The 22,880-nt window shown below is 41.5% G+C and overlaps 1 protein-coding gene across 1 annotated transcript in view; it reads right to left on the bottom strand.

Moving 5' to 3' along the window:
* LOC124795589 (LIM/homeobox protein Lhx9-like) overlaps positions 1 to 16,533 on the bottom strand; it is a 353,505-nt gene extending 336,972 nt beyond the window's left edge. Inside the window, exon 1 of the mRNA XM_047259660.1 lies at positions 16,461 to 16,533. Coding sequence (XP_047115616.1) covers positions 16,461 to 16,533 — 73 coding nt within the window. The remainder of the gene's footprint in view (positions 1 to 16,460) is intronic.
* Between the last annotated feature and the right edge of the window lie 6,347 nt (positions 16,534 to 22,880).

Below are 22,880 nucleotides of genomic sequence, written 5' to 3'. Positions count from 1 at the left end.
AAATCTGTCTGCTCAAACTTAGTGAAAGAAGGCAGACCAAGATAATGGTGACCGTGACGTTGGAAACCGGTTGTTGAACTGAATAAATAAATCTGCGATCAAGATCTGTTTTGGTTCCCACGTATTCAGAAAGGAGATTGATGTTAAACTTAATGTCAAGACCGGGAATCATGAAATAGACGAAGTTACGGAATTATGTTACCACGGAAGCAAAATAACACGTGACGGATGAAGCTAGGAAAAGATTAAAGCGGATTAACACAATCCAAGAGTAGGCGCTGGTATCAAACATCGGTATCAATCGAAGGAAGAAATTCTGTGAATGTCAGTTTGGAGAACAGCTTTGTACGATAGCGAATCATGAACTGTGCGAAAAACCGAGAAAAAAGAGAATCGAAGCGTTTGAAATGTGATAGAATAGAACGTAGTTCAAAATTGGGCGCCAGGCTCTCTGGTATGGAAGTGTGTGATGTCCTTAGGTTAGTTAGGTTTAAGTAGTTCTAAGTTTAGGGTACTGATGACCTCCCATAGTGCTTAGAGCCATTTGAACCATTTGAAAATCAGGCAGACTAATAAGATAACGAATGAGGAGGTTCGCCGCAGAGTCAACGAAGAGAGAAACGTATGTTAAACACTAACAAGAAGAAGGGACAGGATGGAGTACTTGTGACACCAGGAAATAACACCCGTGGTACTAAAGGGAGCGGTAGAGTGTAAATACTGTAGGGGAAAACAAAGATTGGAATAATTCATCAAATATCTGAGGACGTAGAAGGTCACGTCGAACCAGTCAGAAGACTGATGCAAAAAAAAGGTAGTTTTGCCGGATGCTTAAAACTTGTTGTAAATTAGATACTCAGAGAGCTGTAATGAAACGTAACCTTCCGAAGCTTAACATGACAAACGCAATGTGATACACAACTTTGGAAAAGCCCATTAGCGAGGGGGCTAATTTAGAAATCAACCATAGAAATTATTTCAGTGAGTTCCATATTTTTGAAGGTATGATATCATAAATTTGAAGCTGTTTTCCGGATGAGAAAATTTTATCAGTTTCATCACAGTTAATGTAACTGTGGCCCTAATTAAAATTAAGAAGAAATTTTTTTGTGTGCTTATAGGAATATAGAGGGCTGTGCAATATGTGAATTTCCAATTTTTCAATTGTTTGTGATGAGATACAGACTTTACAATGATTTTGCGTAGTCACAGACAGCAGAGCAGTCGCGGCATAATCGTGACATTGGAACTGAAACGTCAGGTGCCAACTACTTTAAGTAGACTGCATAAACAATTTCTAGGCCGGCCGGTGTGGCCGTGCGGTTCTAGGCGCTTCAGTCTGGAACCGCGTGACCACTACGGTCGCAGGTTCGAATCCTGCCTCGGGCATGGATGTGTGTGATGTCCTTAGGTTAGCTAGGTTTAAGTAGTTCTAAGTTTAGGGGACTGATGACCTCAGATGTTAAGTCCCGTAGTACTCGGAGCCATTTGAACCACTTGAGCAATTTCTAGGCGTTCACCAGTCTTCTGGCTCCTTGTCGCAGCCCACAATGAATTCCTCTCCTGTGTTAACTTCTTAATCCCAGAGTAGCTTTTTCATGAAATGGCCTCAAGTATTTGTTGGACATATTTCAATCTCTGTCTTCCTCTACAGCTTTTACCATCTACAGCTCCCTCTAGTACCATGGAACTTATGTCGTAACGTATTAACAAATGTCGTACCATCCTGTCTCTCCTTCTTAATATTTTCTACATTTTCCTTTCTTCGCCGATTCTGCAGAGGACCTCCTCATTACTTACCTTATTAGCAGACCTAGTTTTCAATACTCTTCTATGTAGCACTATATCTCAAACGGTTAGATTGTCTTCTGTTCCGGTTGTCCCACAGTTCATGTTTCGCTACCATAGTATGTTGTGCTCCAAATGTACATTTTGAGGCCGATGTTCGATATTAGCAGAGTTCTCGCGGCCAGGAATACTCTCTTTGCCTGTGCTATCTATTTTTTTATGTCCTCCTTGCTCCGTGCGTCACATATTATTCTGCCTGCAAGGTAGAAGAATTTCCTTAATTTCGTCTATTTCGTGGTCCCCAATTTTTACGTTAATTTTATCACTAGTACCGTATCTTGTATTCCTCATCACTTTCGTCTTTCTTCGGACAACTTTTAGTCCATATTCTGTACTCATTAGACTGCTGATTCCATTCACCGCGTCGTGTAACAGTTCTTCAGTTTCATCGAGGACAGCCATGCTATCAGCAGATCTTATCACTGATATCCCCTGACCCTTAATTTTAATGCCACTCTTGAACCTTTCTTTTCTTTCCGTCACTGATTCTCCGATGCACAGACTGAACAGCAGCGCCACAGACTACTTCACCGTCTTACAATCTTATAATTTAGAGCACTCCGTTGGTGGTTTTCCATTCTTACTTTTTCAAATGGTTCAAATGGCTCTGAGCACTATGGGACTTAACATCTGAGGTCATCAGTCCCCTAGAACTTAGAACTACTTAAACTTAACTAACCTAAGGACATCACACACATCCATGCCCGAGGCATGATTCGAACCTGCGACCGTAGCAGTTGCGCGGTTCCAGACTGAAGCGCCTAGAACCGCTCGGCCATTTTGGCCGGCCTTATTTTTTCCTGTCGACCCTTGTACATATAGTAACTTAAATTATCTGCCTTTCCCTATAGCTTACTCGTATTTTTCTCAGAATTTCTAACAGCTTACACCAGATATGGGCAACTTTTGGTGAGTCGAGGGCATGATTCTCGCGGGCTGCCTCATCACGCCGCGACAGCGACGCTCCTACCGCATAAAGTGAAAACTACGAGTACAGCGTCCGTGCCGTTAATGTTTACGGGGTAAAGCACCAATATGAATCGCACCCTTTTCCTGACACGCCACACCAACAAGCTATGCCTCAAAACACTTGTTTTTGAGAGTATGTTCATTTTGCGTTCACCCGGAATTTCTTCCGCAGGCCGGATTGAAACCAATCGCAGGCCACGTGCGGTATGCTGGCCGCTGGTTGCACGCTCGTGCCTTAAGACAGTCTACATTGTCAAAAGCTTTTTCCAGGTCGACAGATCTCATGAACGCGTCTTGATTTTTTAAAAGTCTTGCTTACATTACCAACAGCAACGTCAGAACCGTCTCTCTAGTGCTCTCAGCTTTTCGAAGGTCGAATGGTCGTCATCTAATAAATCTTCACTTTCCATGCAAGACGCAACAGAAGAAGAAAAAGAACTTTTGATATCTAGCAAGTAAGTTAATGTAAAATGTTTCTTACAAGGTTTATCTTGCCGGCAGATTGTTCCACTAGACGAAAGCTTTGTTCAAAAAGTGGGCTATAGTATTATTAAACAATAACACGAAAATCTGGAAGAAGTTGTTGCTGAAACTGTACGAGCAGAGAATGGTAGGAAGAAGGAGGAGGGTTATGGCCCCGCGTCCAGTCGATGACAGGTTCATTAGAGACGGAGCACAAGTCCGGGTGTGGCAAGACTAAGAAAGTGCCCTTCCCGAAGGAACCATTCCCGCCCTTGGTCCTATGGGATTTGAGGAAACCATGAAGAGCTTCACTCTGGATGGGAGCAGAAGGATTTGAAGTATGAACTCAGCTGCTTCCCGAATGTGAAATCAGTGTTTTAACTGCTGTGCCCCTTCACTCGGCTGGAATATAATCTCTGATTGCGGAAAAGTGGAAAACGGCAACCTGAAATTATGTGACAACAGGGCTTCAGAAGCTAAGTGGACATGTAGAGCACGGAACGAAAAGCTATCAGAAGAAATGGGAAACCCCGTCGAGAAGAAGAGACAGTTTAATACAATATCAGACAGTTTAATACAATATCTGCTAATGCATTTATGAATAATTAACCTGGCAATTGAAGAGGCAGGAAAGGAGAGATTGTAGAGGCAGACAAACATTGGAATGGGTAAAACAGATTACGGAGAAAGTGCCGTGTATTCTCCATATCTCCAGGATAAGATGAAATCGAAGGAGAATGGCATTATGGCGACCATCGACCGTCAGTAAAACACTATCCTTCATCTTTGATGTTATGATATATTTTGCTCTCCTCTCTTTGTCCTTGCGTGTCTGCGCCATTACGAGCTGTTCAGTTGTACTGTGCTTCCACGTTTCATTGCAATTTTTGGTAACGAGTCCCTTGTTGGTGATTTCAGTTCTCTACCATGTCCTCCTTAGGACTGGAATTACCACAGAATTAAACAAACCGAAAGGCTATGGTTTGTCTAAAAAATAACAAAACATGTTGAGTGACCCACAGAAAAACATGGCACATAGGCATGAAAGGTGAAAGTTTTTATTTGATTGGCAACGATAAGTAAAGCTTACAATGTGCAAGTTGTGTAACGTGTTTCACATTTTAGAGCTTTCTGTTTTTACCATCATTATTGCTAAGTATCATTGGACGAAGCAACTTTTTGATTGCTGGGAACTGTGCGTGGAGCCAGAGAATCCCTACGTTCGCAGAATCAGAATGTGTGCCACTAACCAAGTTTTGTGTTGGTTAATGCTGAAGAATTGCAAAGACAAAGGTTGTACTACGAGTTGTTCATGGAAGGCATTGCGAATAATGATTTGCTTCTTTAATCTGAAATAAATTGTCGACTGTGATGACAGTGAAAAGGAGAGTGTGCGTATTCTGTAGATGCTTATTTGGCTTTGAGCACTATGGGACTTAACATCTGAGGTCATCATTCCCCTAGAACTTAGAACTACTTAAACCTAACTAACCTAAGGACAGCACACATATCCATGTCCGAGGCAGGATTCGAACCTGCGACCGTAGCGGTCACGCGGTTCCAGACTGCAGTGCCTAGAACCGCTCGGCCACCCCGGACGGCAGATGCTTATTTCCAATGAAACCTCTTTCACATGTGAGACAGACGGAATTATGGAAACCTTGGTTTAAATTAAGAGATATGCTGCGTTGAGATCCCTGGGAAATGATCAGCAGGCTATTGTTTACAAAAATCGCTGCAAATCATTTCAGCATTTTGCAAGGAGTTTCACTGACAAGGCTGAAATAATTCAACGTAAGGGGATGTCAGACAAATTTGAGGCAAAAACCTAAAACTGGCGCAGAAACAGCTAATAATCCTCAATCTTCCAAAGCCCTCTGGCAGTTTTCTTGTCACAAAAACTTCCACTTCCGAGCCAAAGATGGCGCAGTCTTATCAACAGAAGAAAATTTCGATGTTATGTGCTGAAAACAGAAAGACTAGGTGAATTCTCACCGTTTACAATTCCCACAAAACCGTCATCTTAAACCAGCTACTAAAATAGAAATTAACGGCTGATGGCAGTTGAACAGTTGCAGAAACAACGACTTAAGAACATGCGGTAATACTGCACATTTTCGTAGAGAACAGGGAAATTACAGAGACTTATTAATTCGATATTAAAAACTTCCAGCATAGAAACCATTTGACTATTAGCTTACGCGAAGCCCAATTTTCGAGTCTATTCGTGATACAGAGAAAAGAGGAAACAATATGTCACATTATATCTGCGGCACAATGTTTGCTTTTGCCGAATATAGCGAGGGAAGAAGTTTAATGAAGATTTCATACTACACAGCGATTCTTTCAAAATTACCAGCTTTTGCTAATTATTTTAGCATCTAGAGTGAGCAGAAATGTGGAGCATCTACTTTCGACCTTATACACGGGGTGAACCGAAATTTCATATCCACAATCATTTTGAGGCTGAAGCTCTTCTGTCCGTGTTTACTTACAAATAGGTTTGTTTTTGGAGAGGGCCCGCCTTGAACAAAACACAGTTTCTATTCCCCTGACATGTTTCGCTGAAGTTTCAGCACTATCAGTGGGTTTTTCGTTATCACCATGTTGTGGATTTCCTGGGTTTTGATGGTTTTGATGCTATTTCATGCACTTGTTTTTCGTCACAGCTTATCATTTTTGCTGGTTTCACCATTATCTTCACTATGAAGGCCTGCACTAGGTTACTTACTAGTGCGGACCATTCCTAAAACAAATCTGTGTGATATCCGTATCACACGACTCAGCCAGCACCTACTTCGTATGTGCTACCCTTGTTATCTTTTGTGTCAACGGATAAAATGATAAAGATGCACCGGGCCATGTATAACACCGATAAGCAAATTCTAAAATGATATCAACTTCAACTGTGTTGCAGCAACCAGACATATCTGAGATACGAGCACGCCTGTGTCTAAAAACCAACAAAGCGGCAGAGCATACTTATCTGCTCGTGTGCTCGTCATGCGAGAACAGATGAGAATGCATTTAGTTCCAGTATTCACGTGCAGGACTGGTGTAATTGAGGAAAGCTTCACACTGCGGCAAGACAGGCTCAAAGAGAACTCTTCTTGGTCACTGCCGTGCGTGTGTACAACCAAGCAGGCTAGGCAAACTGAGAGAGAGAACAAACCATTCCGGAGCTGAGGGGGGAGACATTTGTTCGTGCAATTACTCTTTCAGAATTCATATATTTATATATCTCCATATACCCGCTTTTTATGAGACTAGTGTTGGTAAACCTCCAACTTCACGGTACAAAACTGTTAAAATACATACCGCGGTAGCAAATCTGATATCTCTAATCATATCGGCGGCTATAACATAGCAGCGGCAAAGGCTATGGAATTTATTTTGTACTTCTGTACCCTCATACTGAGACAATTCACAGATAGCATGGATTAAATTGCTTGTACTGTTCCTTCCTTTTTTGATGAGAGAGATACATCTGGTGCAGAACAGAACGCTATTTTCATGTAAGCTGTCCAGCGTAGTGATCGACAAGTACTCCATTGTGATTTATTACGATGCCCAGCCAATCAAACACCGTACTTCCGTCCACGTTTTAGAGCAATTATTGGGGAAAATTCTCCCTTACGAACGTATTATGCAGTACTTTTTGAGATTTACCATAGTAACATTTAATCATTTATTCTTATATAAATATACTTATTTGAAAACTTAAGAATTAAGTTGATGTATTTTCAGCTATGACTCTGATCTCATAATTTAAGCACCCAGTTCACAAAATTCAGTTTAAACATCTAGGCTACCTGCTTTGGTTCGTCTTTCACCGAAAAATTTAGCTTTATGAAATTAGTCGCAGTATTACAAGAAAAAGTACTAATTCTATAAAACATAAAATAAATGTGTATTTGTGACAAGTGAGGCTGACGGAGCAAAAGAAATATACTTCTTTGAGGATGTAGGGTACTGGCGCAGTGGAAACGGTAGAGAAGAATTTAAGCAAGTGTCAACAGACAATAGCACAATAGGAGACGCGTCCCGACGCACAGTATTTAGCGAAACTGTATCTACATTGTCGAGGATCGGACTCAAGTAAATAATTTCATTGTTGCTACTATCAGGAGGGCATGGAACAAGATTTGAAGGAAGCATTGATGTACATAGGTAATGTTTAGTTTCACTGATAAAAATTATGTTATAAATAAATAAATGTAATAAAAAAGTCACTGCAAGACGAATTTTCACCTGAAGTGTTTTGTGGTGTTATCAGACAGTAATCAACAACTAACGATGAATGTATTCGTGTTCTCAGACAGATGTCTGCTACATTTTTAATGCCACAGTCACGTTCTTTCCTAGTCCAAAAGATTTTAGAAGCAAATAATCTTATGCCTTCAGCTTTACATGTGTAACTTTATTTCTTAACTCTTTTCACTTGTTACAAGCATCATCACTGGAGAAAAAGCTGTGATTATGCTTGTAATAAGTGAAGCCGGTTGCGAAATAAAAAATTACACATATACTGCTGAAGGCTCAAAATGTTTTACTTCAAATATCTGACGCCTGTAAGCAGTTACCTTTATAAAGGTCTTCAAACAATTTTACGAGCTAAATACATTTCAGCTGCCATACAGAAAATCAAATTCATCGATGGTGAAAATCATGATAAGGAAGTATCGCTGCCAACGTCCTATTATTAACTCAAATAAAAATCTTATCAAGTTGTTCTCCACATTTCCTCCACTTTGCACCAAAATCGCTTCAAATCTTTGTTTTATGCAACACAGAAACGACGAGAGTTATAGTTAAGCGATATTAATACATATGTGTAAGACACGTGAGAGTGGACAAATACCGATTTGTCTGTATCTCCCTTCATAATCCACGGCGATTCCTTTCAAAATTAATAGCGATTGCTGCTGCAAAAATGTGACGCATCAACTTCAGGATAATTTACACATATTGAGCCAAATAATAACGTACGCTTCATGCGGCGCGCATATTCTTCATACAAAGGAGACCGAATACAATCCGGTATCGACATACATTCCTGGGGGCTGTAGAATGAGATTTTAATCCAGTTCTCGCAAACAAACTGTTCCAATATGTTAGTGCAAGATAACAGGAGCTTTAATTGTTTTGAAATCAAAATAAGAGCGATCCATTTTTCTTTTAACTCTGGCGATAGTGATCCCAAGGAAGAACGTTATTTGTTACCTCGTGCTCATCAAAAAACATCTTGGGTACTTCCGACATTATCCCCTTCAAACAAGCAAACCCTGAGCAAAATAATACCTCTGTCATTTAACGAACTTTTTGATTTAAAATGATTTGATAAGACTTAGTAGCTACTATCCCTTTAGGGTTTTAGTTGTGACCTTAGGGAACACTGAAGTGGATATGCCCTCTGTAAGCCAGTACAGAACCCAGTACAGGACCTCCAACACGCTTTACAATTGGGTAACGTCAGTCTGAATTGTACGCTTACTTCGCGTTGTTCATATATAAACAGGACTTGTGGTAAGGAGCGTGGGGAAAATTAGACTCATGTGTGACATTACAAGATAATAGCGTCCGGTAGCGCGAATATAGTCTAAATTGCCCTGGCTCACGGGATATTTGACAGTAATAATTGTACCCGTCACTTTTTACCTGTGCAGTTCGTGTCACGAAAATCTTCGTTGATACTGACTTCACAAAGTGGGTGTTAAATTCAGATGCCGCTTTCGTGACACAGAATTAGTTACAGGTGACAAAATATTTAATGGTATCGTGTTTTTATCAGTAATTTTGCCTTTTTCTACACTATTTTGGATAACAATCAAGTTCTTTGCTTTGGCTTCGTTGTACGCTGTCGTGTCACAGGCTGTAGTGCCTCTACCAGCTCGTGGTTCATTTGTAACTTTTATCGCGCGTGCGCTAATTACATAGGCGCCGACAGTTAGTCCCGTATGGAAGTCTGCAAAATCCGACGTGATTTATGACCAATACCACACACACCGTCAGTATTAGACTAAGGTGTTACTTCGTCCGCAAGCTGGACGTAAACCCCAATCTCATTCTAGCGCACGAGCGGGCTGTTTTATGCTTGAGCGAATAAGCGTGTGTGTGTGTATTCCTGTAATAAGACAAAGAAAGAGAGAATAATGTGGTACTTACAGTAGCTTGTATAAAAATTACTGACATCATGCAGATGGTATTAGCATTTGTTCTGACTTTCATACTGGAGGAAACAGACTGAGGCCCCTATCTAATTGTAATTTAGATACCTTGCCCTTCCACAAATGACTGAAATTAAAGTTAAGATGATTCGTCAGGAACGCTTGATCAGTATTTTCAACGATCGTCATGACAACGTTGCTGCAGACGAAGGGCTAAATGCAATCACAATAGAACTACTAAATTTTCTTGCATACTAAACTTGATAAAATTTGGATGTAGTCTGTGCCATTTATTTGGGGAAGAGATACAGAGAAGTAACACGAAGTTCCCTTGTTTCCAGCCGAGTGAGTTAGTCAAAATGGTGCGACGTCTCGACTACTGTTACTGATATTATCTTCTGTCCGAGACACTCATTAAAAAGTTGCACAGGTTAGACAAAAATCATGAACTCTATATGATTTCAGCTTCTCGGGATATACGAAGAAATCATAAGGTTAATTAGTTTCCTACTAATGTAAAATGCGAAACAAAAAGCGACTTCAAATGCAGTGGTTCACATAACGTACAGCATTCCACTTAATACACTGATTTCCAGGACCCACAGCACTATCTGTTAATGAACTTGCATCTGTCGAGATATCCTCTGGCATGTGGCGATGTCTGATTATCACGAGTTTTGGCCAACTTCTGTAGTGTTCATATTTCAGTACCTTTTGGTGAAAATAGGATCCGTATTATTTCAGAGAAGGGGACAACACGTATACATCAATCAATCAGGATTACTACAAAAAAGTTACTCCATTTTAGTTTAGTACTGATGACACAGTTACCAACAGCGACAGCCTCTACTATCAGGTAATGGCTCTGAGCACTATGGGACTTAACATCTGTGGTCATCAGTCCTCTAGAACTTAGAACTACTTAAACCTAACTAACCTAAGGACATCACACATATCCATGCCCGAGGCAGGATTCGAACCTGCGACCGTAGCAGTCGCGCGGTTCCTGACTGAGCGCCTAGAACCGCTAGACCACCGCGGCCGGCTACTATCAGGTAATGTTCTGCGTGTAAAAGCGTATTGCCATTAAATAGAGCATTTCAAAATAATATTAGGACAAGGCATATAAGTGTGTGGAACAACTTATGCAGTCATTTTTCATTGTGGATGCGCTTCTGGGAAGTTACATCTCACAAAACGTTACGCATTAAACCGATTCAGTTGATTAGATTCTAAGTTTTAAATCAACGAAACAGGTCATACCCAGTTCAAAGACAGAACCAAGTGACTCATTTCAGTCACAGTAAAATAAACAATACTTTAAATACGTCGAAGTTCTAAAGAAGATTTGTGCATAAATATTGTTTACATTTTGGGCAAGTACCTTATTTTTTGTTTTTGCTACATACTCATTGTCTCAGAGCCAGCATCTGTTAATCAAGAAAGCAGTTTACGATTAAGAACGTGTAGTTTAATTTTTATTGTGATTTTTAAACGGCTTTCCGCCAAGAGCACTGAAGCTAGCTTCTGCCGTTACAGTAAGCGCGCAACGTCCGTGATCGCACACGCGCGGCTTCAACACTGTCGCTAGATAATTCCGCTCTTTTCATGTACTTGACAATACCATATTAAACAAACCGCAAACACGGTTGAGTAACTAGTTGGTCATCATGCTTTCAAGTCTCTTCCAGCCTCTCGTATAAATGCCGAAACGTTATTTGTCAATAGAAGGGTTTGTACGTTTCTGGCCATTTCTATATCGGCTTCTGCAGTGCTTCTGTGGTACTTCAGTCTCAGTTTGCACTGCCATTTCACCCGCTGTCACCTCCGATAGCTGTTAATCCAGAGTCAATAAAGGGGCGGAGAGCTGTGCAAAACCTCGTATCTCCACAAGTGCACAGGCGTCACAATTTGGCATTCCACCTCTTCCACACACCTCCCTCATCCCTCCCACCCCCCTCAAATACAACTTCCTGTCACCCCCTCACTTTTAACGTCGCACAGATGCCTACGATTTTAATAATAATAACAGCAAAATGTAAAAAAAAAATCTTCTAAGACAGTAGTAACAATTTGTTTGCGTCGATCCTTAGTACATCGCTTTAGTATGAAGTACAAGAAATTGCAACTCAGAGAAATGCAGCGTTGACAAAACGCATAAGCCTACTTCCGAAAATTTGTCAAGTGCATGTACCAAGGAATTAATTTGAGAACCATAATAGCGACAAACCCTCATAACTTTGACAAAGCTATAATTTACTTTCCCTAACTCAAATTCCCGTGGTTTGCCAGTTTGACCTGTGGATGCAGGAACCTTGCCGAATTTGTTGTTGTGGAAAGGCACGTTCATCCTCTCAATGGGCGGGTTTACCTGGCTGGAATGTTACCGGTGACGTTACCAAGTTTTTATTGTACTTTTTCACCCTCAGTATTAATCACCGTTTGATGGTTATAATTATATTTTCTGCCTTAACTGTGCACAGTATTAAAATTATACACTTGCTTACTGAGCTTTTTGTCTCTAAATATACCAAACTGGATACATTTTGTCTTTGTAAATTAATACATTTCAGAACAAAATACAGTCATCAGTTGAAAACATATTTTTATTTCGCTATACCGGTCTCGACATATCACTTTGTCATCTTCAGAAGCCTATAAAATTAGGAATATTATAAATCTTTAGACCTTGGCTGCACGTTTATGTAAAGTACAAGAAGTATATTACAGAAACTTAATTCGTCTTGGTTCAGCAGATGTCAGTATCTTGTTCACAGAAACCGGTAAAGCGAAATGAAAAATATATTTGCAGCCGATGACTGAATTGTATACAGTTGCTAAAAATTACAGCCACGAATAAAAGAGGAAGACTTAATAACGAACGATTAAAACTCGGTGACGAGACCACAGTTGAAGAGGAACTGTGAGCAACCGTTTCACTGTAAGGAAGGAATTTTAAATTCAGCGGCCTGTGGAAACTTAAGGTGGAGGGAGTGCTGAGCACGAAACGAATAAGAGAGGATATTTAGGTGTGTCCTCGTTGAACGGAAAGGACTTCGGGGCAGCCAAGTAAAGTTGAACAATCTAAGTCTCACAAGAATATGCCTCCACTCCTGCCAAGTCCAGCTAAAACGTGTTTATTCAATGCATTGTTAATGGTGTGAATTTGTCAGAAGAAATATGTGGTTAACATAGAGGCCTAACGATTTCTTATTCTTTTGTGACTGATACGTAGTTCAAATGAACTCAGTTCCAAATTCGGTAAAGGCTAGCGTAGAATTTAACATTCACCACTGCTCGGCATTCAGAATCGAAGTCGGAACTCGAGTTGGTTATTTGCCAATAACTGCAGCTGTTACTGCAGCTATGATAACGTATTCTGACATCAGTTATTGGCCTTTACATCGCTGTCATTGTACTACTGTGAACAGCTTGTAGTCTGTCTACATGCACAGTCGATATAAACCAGCGTGCACGTAACACAAGGGTAAGATATTAGGAAAGGCGACTTAACAGCTGTAAAACTTTCTTCCCCTGAACCGTATTTTAAAGCTAAATACGGTTCAGAACGGGCTCACAGCTCTATGAACTGGATCGTTTACACCAAGATACAGGGTTCAAATGTCTCTGCGGTTTCGCCAAACTATCCCAAATAAAAACTGTCGTATTAATAAAAGACAGAAATTCGTCGTAGAGGTCGGGTGTCATGATGTAAATGTGGATAAATAAAGTGCGATCCAGATCAAATGCAGAAACTGTCGCCCACGTGTTTTGTGTTCAAAATAGCCACTGTTAAGGCTCAGTGGCAGATGGAGTGCTAGTGAATGCCCTTGACAGGACGTTGGATCATGGTAGAAAAATTGATGTTATAGAAATGTTGTAAAATGCAAAAGTAGTCAGAACAACAAGAAAAGTAACTACGGGGCACTAAAAAAGTTGTTCGCACCATAAGACAATTACAAACAGCGTCACGTAAGTAACTGAATATTTAATTCAGGTATGTCTTGTTTCTGGTGTGACATTCTATGGTAACGGTCAAAGAGCAGTTCGTATGATGCTAGGAGAGAGGGGAAGTGAACTGTGACGTTACTGAATATTTTCAGCAGCCAGTGAATTTCAGACCAGTCCAGCTCGTAACTTAAATTTACATCACCGATCCTAGTGAATAAAATTGATCATATCTAGGAATCTGAACATATTTGAGCACACTACGTTTGCCCTAAGATGGGATTTCGCAGAACGGTGGCAAATTTATCCCAAATTCTCCGTAGGACCGTTTCCGCTCCAAGGTGTGCATCGCAGAATTAAAAACGAGATATATTACTGTTTCAGTACAAAAGATAGCTATGAAAAATGCAAGCCGCCATGACGTCCGGCTTTAGCGTTTCGTAAGCCCCTGATTACGTTTTTTAAACCACAGCGTGGTGACTGAAGCAGGTAAACAGGTTCTGTCTCTGCTCCTTCGCGAAAATATTCTAACAAACGACAGAGTACTCAGATATTATCAAAATATTTTGCTTTCTTATTACAGTTTCGTGAAAAAAAAACAACAATGTGCAACTCATTTCAAATTTCTATCGCTATTTTGACAGACGCTACGATTTATTAATATCATATTCGGACGGCAACTTTTAGGCGGGGATATATATTTATTTTTCAAACTCTAACGGAGCTAATACACAAGTTTTTAGGGTAAAAAGGCTTGAAAATGTTGCTTCAGTAAACTGTCTAGGAAATGCAACTTTTGCGTCAAACATACGACACCATGCTTCCGTCCGGTATATCATGCTGCGGAATGAAACAAACGTCGGAAAGCGCATCCAGAGTCAGCTGATGTATGCAGCATTTGTTATAATAACATCTGATCCCTCTGTTGATAACTGATCTAAGTAGAGTTCCAGACGACACTGAACGCGCAAACAAATTACGCCAGTCAAATTTTATCTTTCTGCGAGAGTGTCAACGTATCTTATTCTGTACATCACCAGCAGGGGTTTGGACTTAATTGTCGCTTATAATTAACACTTTTGCCACGCGTTAAAACAGAAGTCAGAAAAATGGAATTTCCTGAACTGTGCATGTCGGAGCAAGTTCATTACCGGCGCTTTCAGTCTTTCCGCAATGATACTGTCATAAAATAACCAAAGCCGCGCTACAGCTGACGATGGTTTTCTTTGAGCGTGGAACAGCAAAAATACTACCAACAGCTCATTTTAACTTTAAAACAAGAAACCAATGTCGACCCGCTGTGGCACAGGCTGTGTTAAAACGTGAGTTATTTGAAGATCAAATTATTCATTAAAATCTTAACTAGTAAGGAGAGTGCAGAATTTATTCAAATCTTCAATTAATTTTTGCTTCTATTTCGTGCCGGTGATACGAACTTTTGACTAGAAATCACCCAGTGGTGTTCAGTCACACAAATGTTTCGAACATTAGCAAACACGTAACCTGAAAAGGAGACCTACGAATAGCTTTACAAACAATTAATTATGATTGACAGGAATTTAGTCATTCTGTATCTCTGGTTTAACATTCGAGAAATTCTACGTGATGAAAAGTTCATTGTGCAAATCAGGAAGAGAGAATCAGCCAAAACTTAGATGATAAACACGTCATTTCTGTCACTTTTCAACTGTATTGTGAGAGGAGGGTATTGCAACGTATTTCAAATGAAAACAAACGAAAAGATAAAAATTCATTCGGGTAGGAGTTATTTCTAAGGGTTGCTCTGGTATTGTGAGAATGTAAATATGGTCCCTAAAAGTGTGATATAGCACGCTGGTTATAAATTTTGCTGTGAAAATAATATTGTGCTGCACAAGCTACCGAAGCGGACTCAGCGGTGGGTCATCAATACAAGCAGAGCCAAACCATGCACTACCTACGACATGCTCCACTGCGAATACAAAGAGCAGTGACGAGATGCTTCGGCAAAACAATCATACCTATGCTCGGTAAATAAAAAAAAAAGAGGGATGAGAGAAAAATAAACTAGCGCAGAAATCTACAAAACAGAAAAAAAAGCAGGCATACAAGATTGCAGGCAGAATGGATGTAGCTATCGTACCTACCACCACTGCATGCCGCGCGGTCAACGTACGCACTCCGAGGTCACAACAACAACGGCGCTGACGACGACGACGTCGACCGCATCGTGACTCAGCAAGCCACAGACGCGCGCGCCGACGTCACGGGACCTCCCCGGCAGCTCTCGCGGCCTGCACTTCCCCCGCCCTTTTTTGTGTGACTTCTTTATTGCGCGACAGCCAGTCGGCGGTGTGTGGCTCAATCTCTGACCTGTCCCTACGTTACGGGATCAGTTTTACAATTGTGCCACAACTGTCCTTCTGGGGAGGAATGGAAATAAGAAGAAGAAGATGATGATTAAAAAAAAAGCAGGGGTGTAACGAAGAAGGAAGGACGGGGTCCCGCGACACCTCGGCGTGCCGTTGCCTCGGTAACCTAACGCAGCGTCCCGGTAATAAATCCGCTCATTTAAGGAAGAAGTGGGGGGATAATTGTAGTAGTAGTAGTAGTGGTAGTAATTAGCCGGCACGGAATGTAAAAACGAGCGAAAAAGGCAGGCTGCCGGCGGCCGCCTCTGCGGGTATTTGACACTCGTGTCACTGAGAGCGGCCGTGACTCCCCTCCCCTCCCACACCGCGACCGTTTCCCCCTCTCTGCCTCCTCCTTCTTCTTCTTCCGGCGCGCCGATCCCGCCCGCCGTTCCTGCCGGCCCGCACGTCGCGCTGCGGCAAGTTTTTCCCGCAGTCTGCCACGGCGGCCGCCGGCCGGTCCCGGGATACTGTGACGGAAGTGGTGGGGCGGAAAGGGGTTGCCGGCAGGAATGACGGGAGGGAAGTAGAGGGAGAAAGAAAGGCGCGGGACACGCCCACGGCGGCCAATGGCAGCGCGCGCCGGGGCGGGGCCGCGCCGCTATTGGCCCGCGCAGCGCGCCTGCTCGGGCGCCCGAGCGACAAGATGGATAGCTGACGATCGCCGCTAACTCACTAGCGCGCTGGCGGTGGCCGTGAGAACATCGCAGCGGGCTGCCACTGCGGAGGCGGCAGCGACGCGCCGACATCTGTGAGTGACGTTCGCGGCGGAGCCGTGATGAATTCTCAAAACAGAGACAAGAGTTCGGCTGCTTGAACGCAACGCAACTGGAACGCATACCTCCTCGTCCTTGTCGCAGATAACCTTATGCCGTCCATGTAGGATATCGACTGTTCATGATTCAAGTTAAAACTGTCAGTCGCTTCTACTTTCTTCCACGACGCATCTCGCTGGCCAACACAATCGTGTCGATAAGTGACCTTACACTAGACTGTCATGTATATTGCCAGTGCGTCTGTTGTAACCCTCATTTTGCTAAAAATAAGTTATTATGTACTAATTGTTCCTAAAAATCGCGCTGAAATCGTAAGCGATAAACAACAATATTATAATGCAGCTACTTACAAGATTTTCCGGCCAGAAGAACACTGAGGGTAGTTACGAATACACATTTGCATCACTAGAATAACAAACACGAAATAAATACAAATTCGGTTCAGAGATCGTATTGTTGCCTCGTAAGTCAAAGAACTTTACTAGCTAACATGGCGAATCAACGATACGATTACATGTAGAGCCTATATATGTGCATATGTTTCAAAAGCTTTTTCACAGTCTGTAACCGTTTGACTTCATTATTCAATTTTTCATAGCATGTTACGTAGTTTGATTCTCTAATACTAGACTATCTTATTGGGGACAAATAGACCTCCCCATCAACCACACAATTTAATCTTTTTGATGTGGAAACTCCGTGACTCTAGTTTAAAGCAACATAAACTGAAAGAAGAAATAAATTGCATCTAGGTACTTGATAACAGAGTTATTTATTATTCCTTTACATTTTCTGAGACGTGTTTACTCGTCTTGCGGTTGCTCAGTTTGGTCAACTTCAGACGGTTATGCGTTTTTTTTAGCTGCTGGAGAGGCATGAGAAGTCAGCGCCATATGTTTATTACTTTTAAGACATACGTGTATGTTGCTGTTACTGATGCTTTGCCCGTCAAGTGAAATGATTACCTTGCATAAATAAGATTCTTTCAAGAGAACACATTTGGATGTGTGACCGTATATCGTTGTTTAGATCGCCTCACTCCGTGAAACCCTACAGTCGTATACGGTACTGAGGACGGCATTTATGTAGCACTGAATGCGTGACACAGTCATCATCATTAACATGTTCATCCACACTAAAGCCAAGCAGTTTGATTTAGGTCTTTCAGTGGGCAATAGAAGGTGCGTCTTTAAGCGTGACAGAAGATGAGTTTCCTTTACGAGCAATGTAAAAGTATCAAATCGTTCGTACTAGATTAGATACTTACTTTTCCAATATATGGAGAGCAAGATAGAAAACAACTCGTTTGCTCACACATGCAATACGTTTTTTCCGTCTGCTATACGCTATATGCCACTGTATCAGATGTTGAGAATTAGAACTAGGGAACGGGTGCTTTGAATACAATAACTGAGGTTATGTAATTCCTGTGATGAATTAGTGTTTCAGATACAGGTAATTATGTAATTTCACACTGTAACCCCTGCTTGTTCGAATATGTTGGCATTTGTAGAATTTATTTTCTTCGTTCTGAGACAAACTTAACTGTCATTTATGTTAGGCGCTACGTCTCTTCTGCGGAAAAATACCTCCATTTAAGAAATATATTTCAGGCAAAGACAAGTAAACTAATTTAGCAGTAGAAAGCATTGGTAAGAGGAGAATGTGGAACATGATCAGAGGCGTAGATGGATGCAACGTCGTACTTACACGTTAGTTCCAGTCGTAAATTGTCCCTCCGCGAATCTCTCTGATCTAGCGAGGTCAAGGCACTGTTTTAGCATTCGACGTTCAAGCCCCCTTCATCCTGTTGGGATTTAGATTTCCCTGAAGTCAAACATGGGATGGATATTAAAAAAAAACCGCAGCCAATTTCCTTTCCCATCTCTGTCCTATCCGATCTTGCACTCAGTGGCGACGATAGGGTAAAAATGACCAGCCAGTGGTCATTTTCTGATTGACAAGATTGACAATAAATAAAAGGAGAAGAGAAAAAGGTTTATAGAATACCAACTCTGCCAAGCAGCAGTCTACATAATGATAAAGAAAGAGAAAGGGTTATGTCAGACGCATATGCTGCAAGCGGTGGGATAATATTTCCATTCCCTTATCAGCAATATTAAGGGCGTCCGACTCCGGTAGCTGAGTGGTTCTGTTAAACTAACAATCATTTGTATGTGTTTAAATGGTACCATGAAGAACTGTAGCATTGTATATATATATATATATATATATATATATATATATATATATATATATATATATATATATGTGTGTGTGTGTGTGTGTGTGCGTGTGTGTGTGTGTGTGTACTGTTAGTTTGTACAATAAAGATTACTGCATCTCACAAAAAAAAAGGTGGTCAGCTTGACAGAATGTCAATCCTAAGGGCCCGGGCTCGATTCCCGGCTGGGTCGGAGATTTTCTCCGCTCAGGGAGTGGGTGTTGTGTTGTCCTAATCATCATCATTTCATCCCCATCGAGGCGCAAGTCGCTGAAGTGGCGTCAAATCGAAAGAGTTGCACCCGGCGAACCGTCTACCCGACGGAGGCCCTAGTCACATTACATTTTATTTAGTACTAAAGGTAGACGTCTAAGTTTTTAAACTGAGTGAAACCATCTCTTTGTCTGTTCATAGACCTACATGTTAATATTCTCAAAGGGAATAACTACCTCAGCTGATATTATATTCATAAGACATGATTTATTTAAACAATGTTAATAGTAGGCACTTATAGAAAGGATGACAGAATGGGAGAGAAGGGGGGGGGGGAGGAGGGAGGCTCGTAGGTACGAGTTGTACCATGCAAGCACATTTCATTGTGTCGTAAAAATGTGAAAAATAAAAGAACAGCCTAGTCAGAAAAAAGGAGTGCTGTAAGACCATTACTTCTCACAATACAAGCTACAGGGTGGTCATACGTAAACTTCGGCTCCTTGAAAGAGCTCTCAAGAAAAACGACCTGCAGTACAAACCCCCGCTTCCCCTCCCACGCGTTCGATATTATCCCTGATACTGAATAGACCTCATCGCCACCTTTCTCCTTTATTGAGATGAGAACGAAAGACTTTTCAATAGAGTAAAAACCTCACATTTAAATATTTATTTTTTTGTGTAATACAAATGAATGAATGTAACAAGACACGGTCCAGAGTCTGTTGCATGAAGGAAAATCGACACTAGGGTTTCATAGTTCCACTGCCGATCAATGCAAAATCATAAGAAACATTAAAGATATATTCTTTACATTTTCGACACTGTGGCCCACTTGGCATGATCGGTTTGGCTACCCCACAAAATACAGACTATATCACAGGCCTATATCACTAACATCGATTTGCAGTAGGGTTTCGGAACATATACTGTACTCGAACATTATGAAGTACGTTGAAGAAAACGATTTATTGACACATAGTCTGCACAGTTTCAGAAAATACGGTTCTTGTGAAACACAACTAGCTCTTTATACTCATGAAGTAATAAGTGCTATCGACAGGGGATGTCAAATTGATTCCATATTTTTAGATTTCCAGAAGGCTTTCGACACCGTTCCTAACAAGCGTCTTCTAACCAAACTGCGTGCCTCCCGGGTGTCGCCTCAGTTGCGCGACTGGATTCGTGATTTCCTGTCAGAAAGGTCAAGGTTCCTAATAATAGCCGGAAAACCATCGAGTAAAACAGAAGCAATATCCGGCGTTCCCCAAGGAAGTGTTATAGGCCCTCTATTGTTCCTGATCTATATTAACGACCTAGGAGACCATCTGAGTAGCCGTCTTAGCTTGTTTGCAGATGGTGCTGTCATTTACCGTCTTGTAAAGTCATCAGATGATCAAAACGACTTGCAAAATGATTTAGATAAGATATCTGTGGCAATTGACCCTGAATAAGGAAACGTGTGAAGTTATTCACACGAGTACTGAAAGAAATCAGCTAAATTTCGATTATTCGATAAGCCACACACATCTGAATGCTGTAAATTCAACTACATACTTAGGGATTACAATTACAAATAACCTAAATTGGAACGATCACATAGATAATATTGTGGGTAGAGCAAACCAAAGACTGCGATTCATTGGCAGAACACTTAGAAGGTGCAACAGGTCTACTAAAGAGACTGCTTACACCACGCTTGTCCGCCCTATTCTGGAGTACTGCTGTGCGGTGTGGGATCCGCATCAGGTCGGACTGACGAATGACATGGAAAAAGTTCAAAGAAAGGCGGTTCGTTTTGTATTATCGCGAAATAGGGGAGATAGTACCACAGACATGATACCTGCTGTGGCAATTATTAAAACAAAGGCATTTTTCGTTGCGACGGGATCTTCTCATGAAATTTCAATCACCACTTTTATCCTCCAATTGCGAAAACATTCTGTTGGCACCGACCTACATAGGGAGAAATGATCATCACGATAAAGTAAGAGAAATCAGGGATCACACAGAAAAAGTTAAGTGCTCGTTTCTCCCGGGCGCCGTTCGAGAGTGGAACGATAGAGAAACAGTTTGAAGGTGGTTCATTGAACCCTCTGCCAGGCACTTTAATCACGTAGATGTAGATGTAGATATAGACTACAAGGTGGTCACAGTTACACTTTCGCTACTTGAGAGAGCCCTCATGATAAACGAGTCATCGTAAGAATTTAGTGGAAACATCTGAAAGAAAATACGGAAGATAAATAACGAATAAACCACTGAGAGAAACAAATTTAGCTTTCCACACGAGAGGGTAACATTTGTTAATTGCTTACAGTGCTTACGTCCCAGGTTACAAACGTTAGTGCGACAGCTATCTGCATCAACGACGCCGTGGAACCATACCAGAGAAACCATTTCACTGTAATTCTTTGCAGCGCTTTTCGAACTGTGCACTATGAAAAGTTCAACTGTCGTAAAAAAAATGGTTCAAATGGCTCTGAGCACTATGGGACTTAACATCTGAGGTCATCAGTCCCCTAGAACTTAGAACTACTTAAACCTAAGTAACGTAAGGACATCACACACATCTATGCCCGAGGCAGGATTCGAACCTGAGACCGTAGCGGTCGCGCAGTTCCAAACTGACGCGCCTAGGACCGCTTGGCCACCACGGCCGGCAAACTGTCGTAACACAACCCGTGCACTGCTTGAAGATAGCACATTGCGTATAGCATTCTCAGCCATGGCATCATTAGCTTTCATCAACAATCTCTGGCGCAGTTAATCGTCGACCTCTCTCAGGAGCAATTCCCAGATCGCTAGTTAATTCGAGCTACCGAATCAAAGAGGACGTCTCCGTATTCCTTTATTGCGCCGACACTCGCGAAAAGCAATAGCACTTGTTCCGACGTATGTTGACTGCTTGCAGTTGTAATGTCTAACGGCAAGTCATGACACTAACGCTACCAACAACGCAGAGTCTGCATATCATTCCTATAAAGATGGGTGCCTATACGGTATATATTTTCAGTCTACACTGTTCAAGCAGCAAAAGTTTAATTATAACCATCCTGTAAACAGTGTGTTCGGAAATTCCGGATACAGACTTCTAGAATTTGTAGAGGAGAGTAAGCAGATCTTATTTTGAACACGAAACCATTTTCGGAAACGCATCGTTTCCGTTCTCTGAAGATTTCTGTTCAGATGTTTAACTCATGCACTTCTACTTGAGGAATTGAATTAGGCGTGACGCAGCTCAATGATTAGGTAACAATTCGAAAGGAAACATAACAATACATCCATTTATCACTCACACTTTTTTGTATTAACAATTAAACATTGCAAGCTTACATGATGCCAGAAAAAGGGCAGCGTACTGTACGTACAGAACAGTACTGATGCATTGAAAAAGCGGCTCGATGTGATGTCCACCGACGCTGGTACAGACATTGTATCAACGAAGCATGTTCTGGTACATTCTCCATCCCACCTAGTGTCACTTCAGTATCTAGTGCAACGGCCAGAACTCATCCCAGTATATCTTCTTCCGCCTTTACAGGTCTCGTAAATAAAACGCTGCATACGACTCCACAAGGTTTTCCCCAGGGAAGCGTCCTGGGACCTCTGCTGTTCCTGATCTATATAAATGACTTGGGTGACAATCTGAGCAGTTCTCTTAGGTTGTTCGCAGATGATGTTGTAATTTACCGTCTAGTAAGGTCATCCGAAGACCAGTATCAGTTGCAAAGCGATTTAGAAAAGATTGCTGTATGGTGTGGCAGGCGGCAGTTGACGCTAAATAACGAAAAGTGTGAGGTGATCCACATGAGTTCCAAAAGAAATCCGTTGGAATTCGATTACTCGATAAATAGTACAATTCTCAAGGCTGTCAATTCAACTA

This window comes from Schistocerca piceifrons, chromosome 4, assembly GCF_021461385.2.
Source record: "Schistocerca piceifrons isolate TAMUIC-IGC-003096 chromosome 4, iqSchPice1.1, whole genome shotgun sequence".
Taxonomy (NCBI): Eukaryota; Metazoa; Arthropoda; class Insecta; order Orthoptera; family Acrididae; genus Schistocerca; species Schistocerca piceifrons.
Note: the sequence above shows the minus strand (reverse complement) of the source record. Positions and strands in the feature narration are given on the sequence as shown.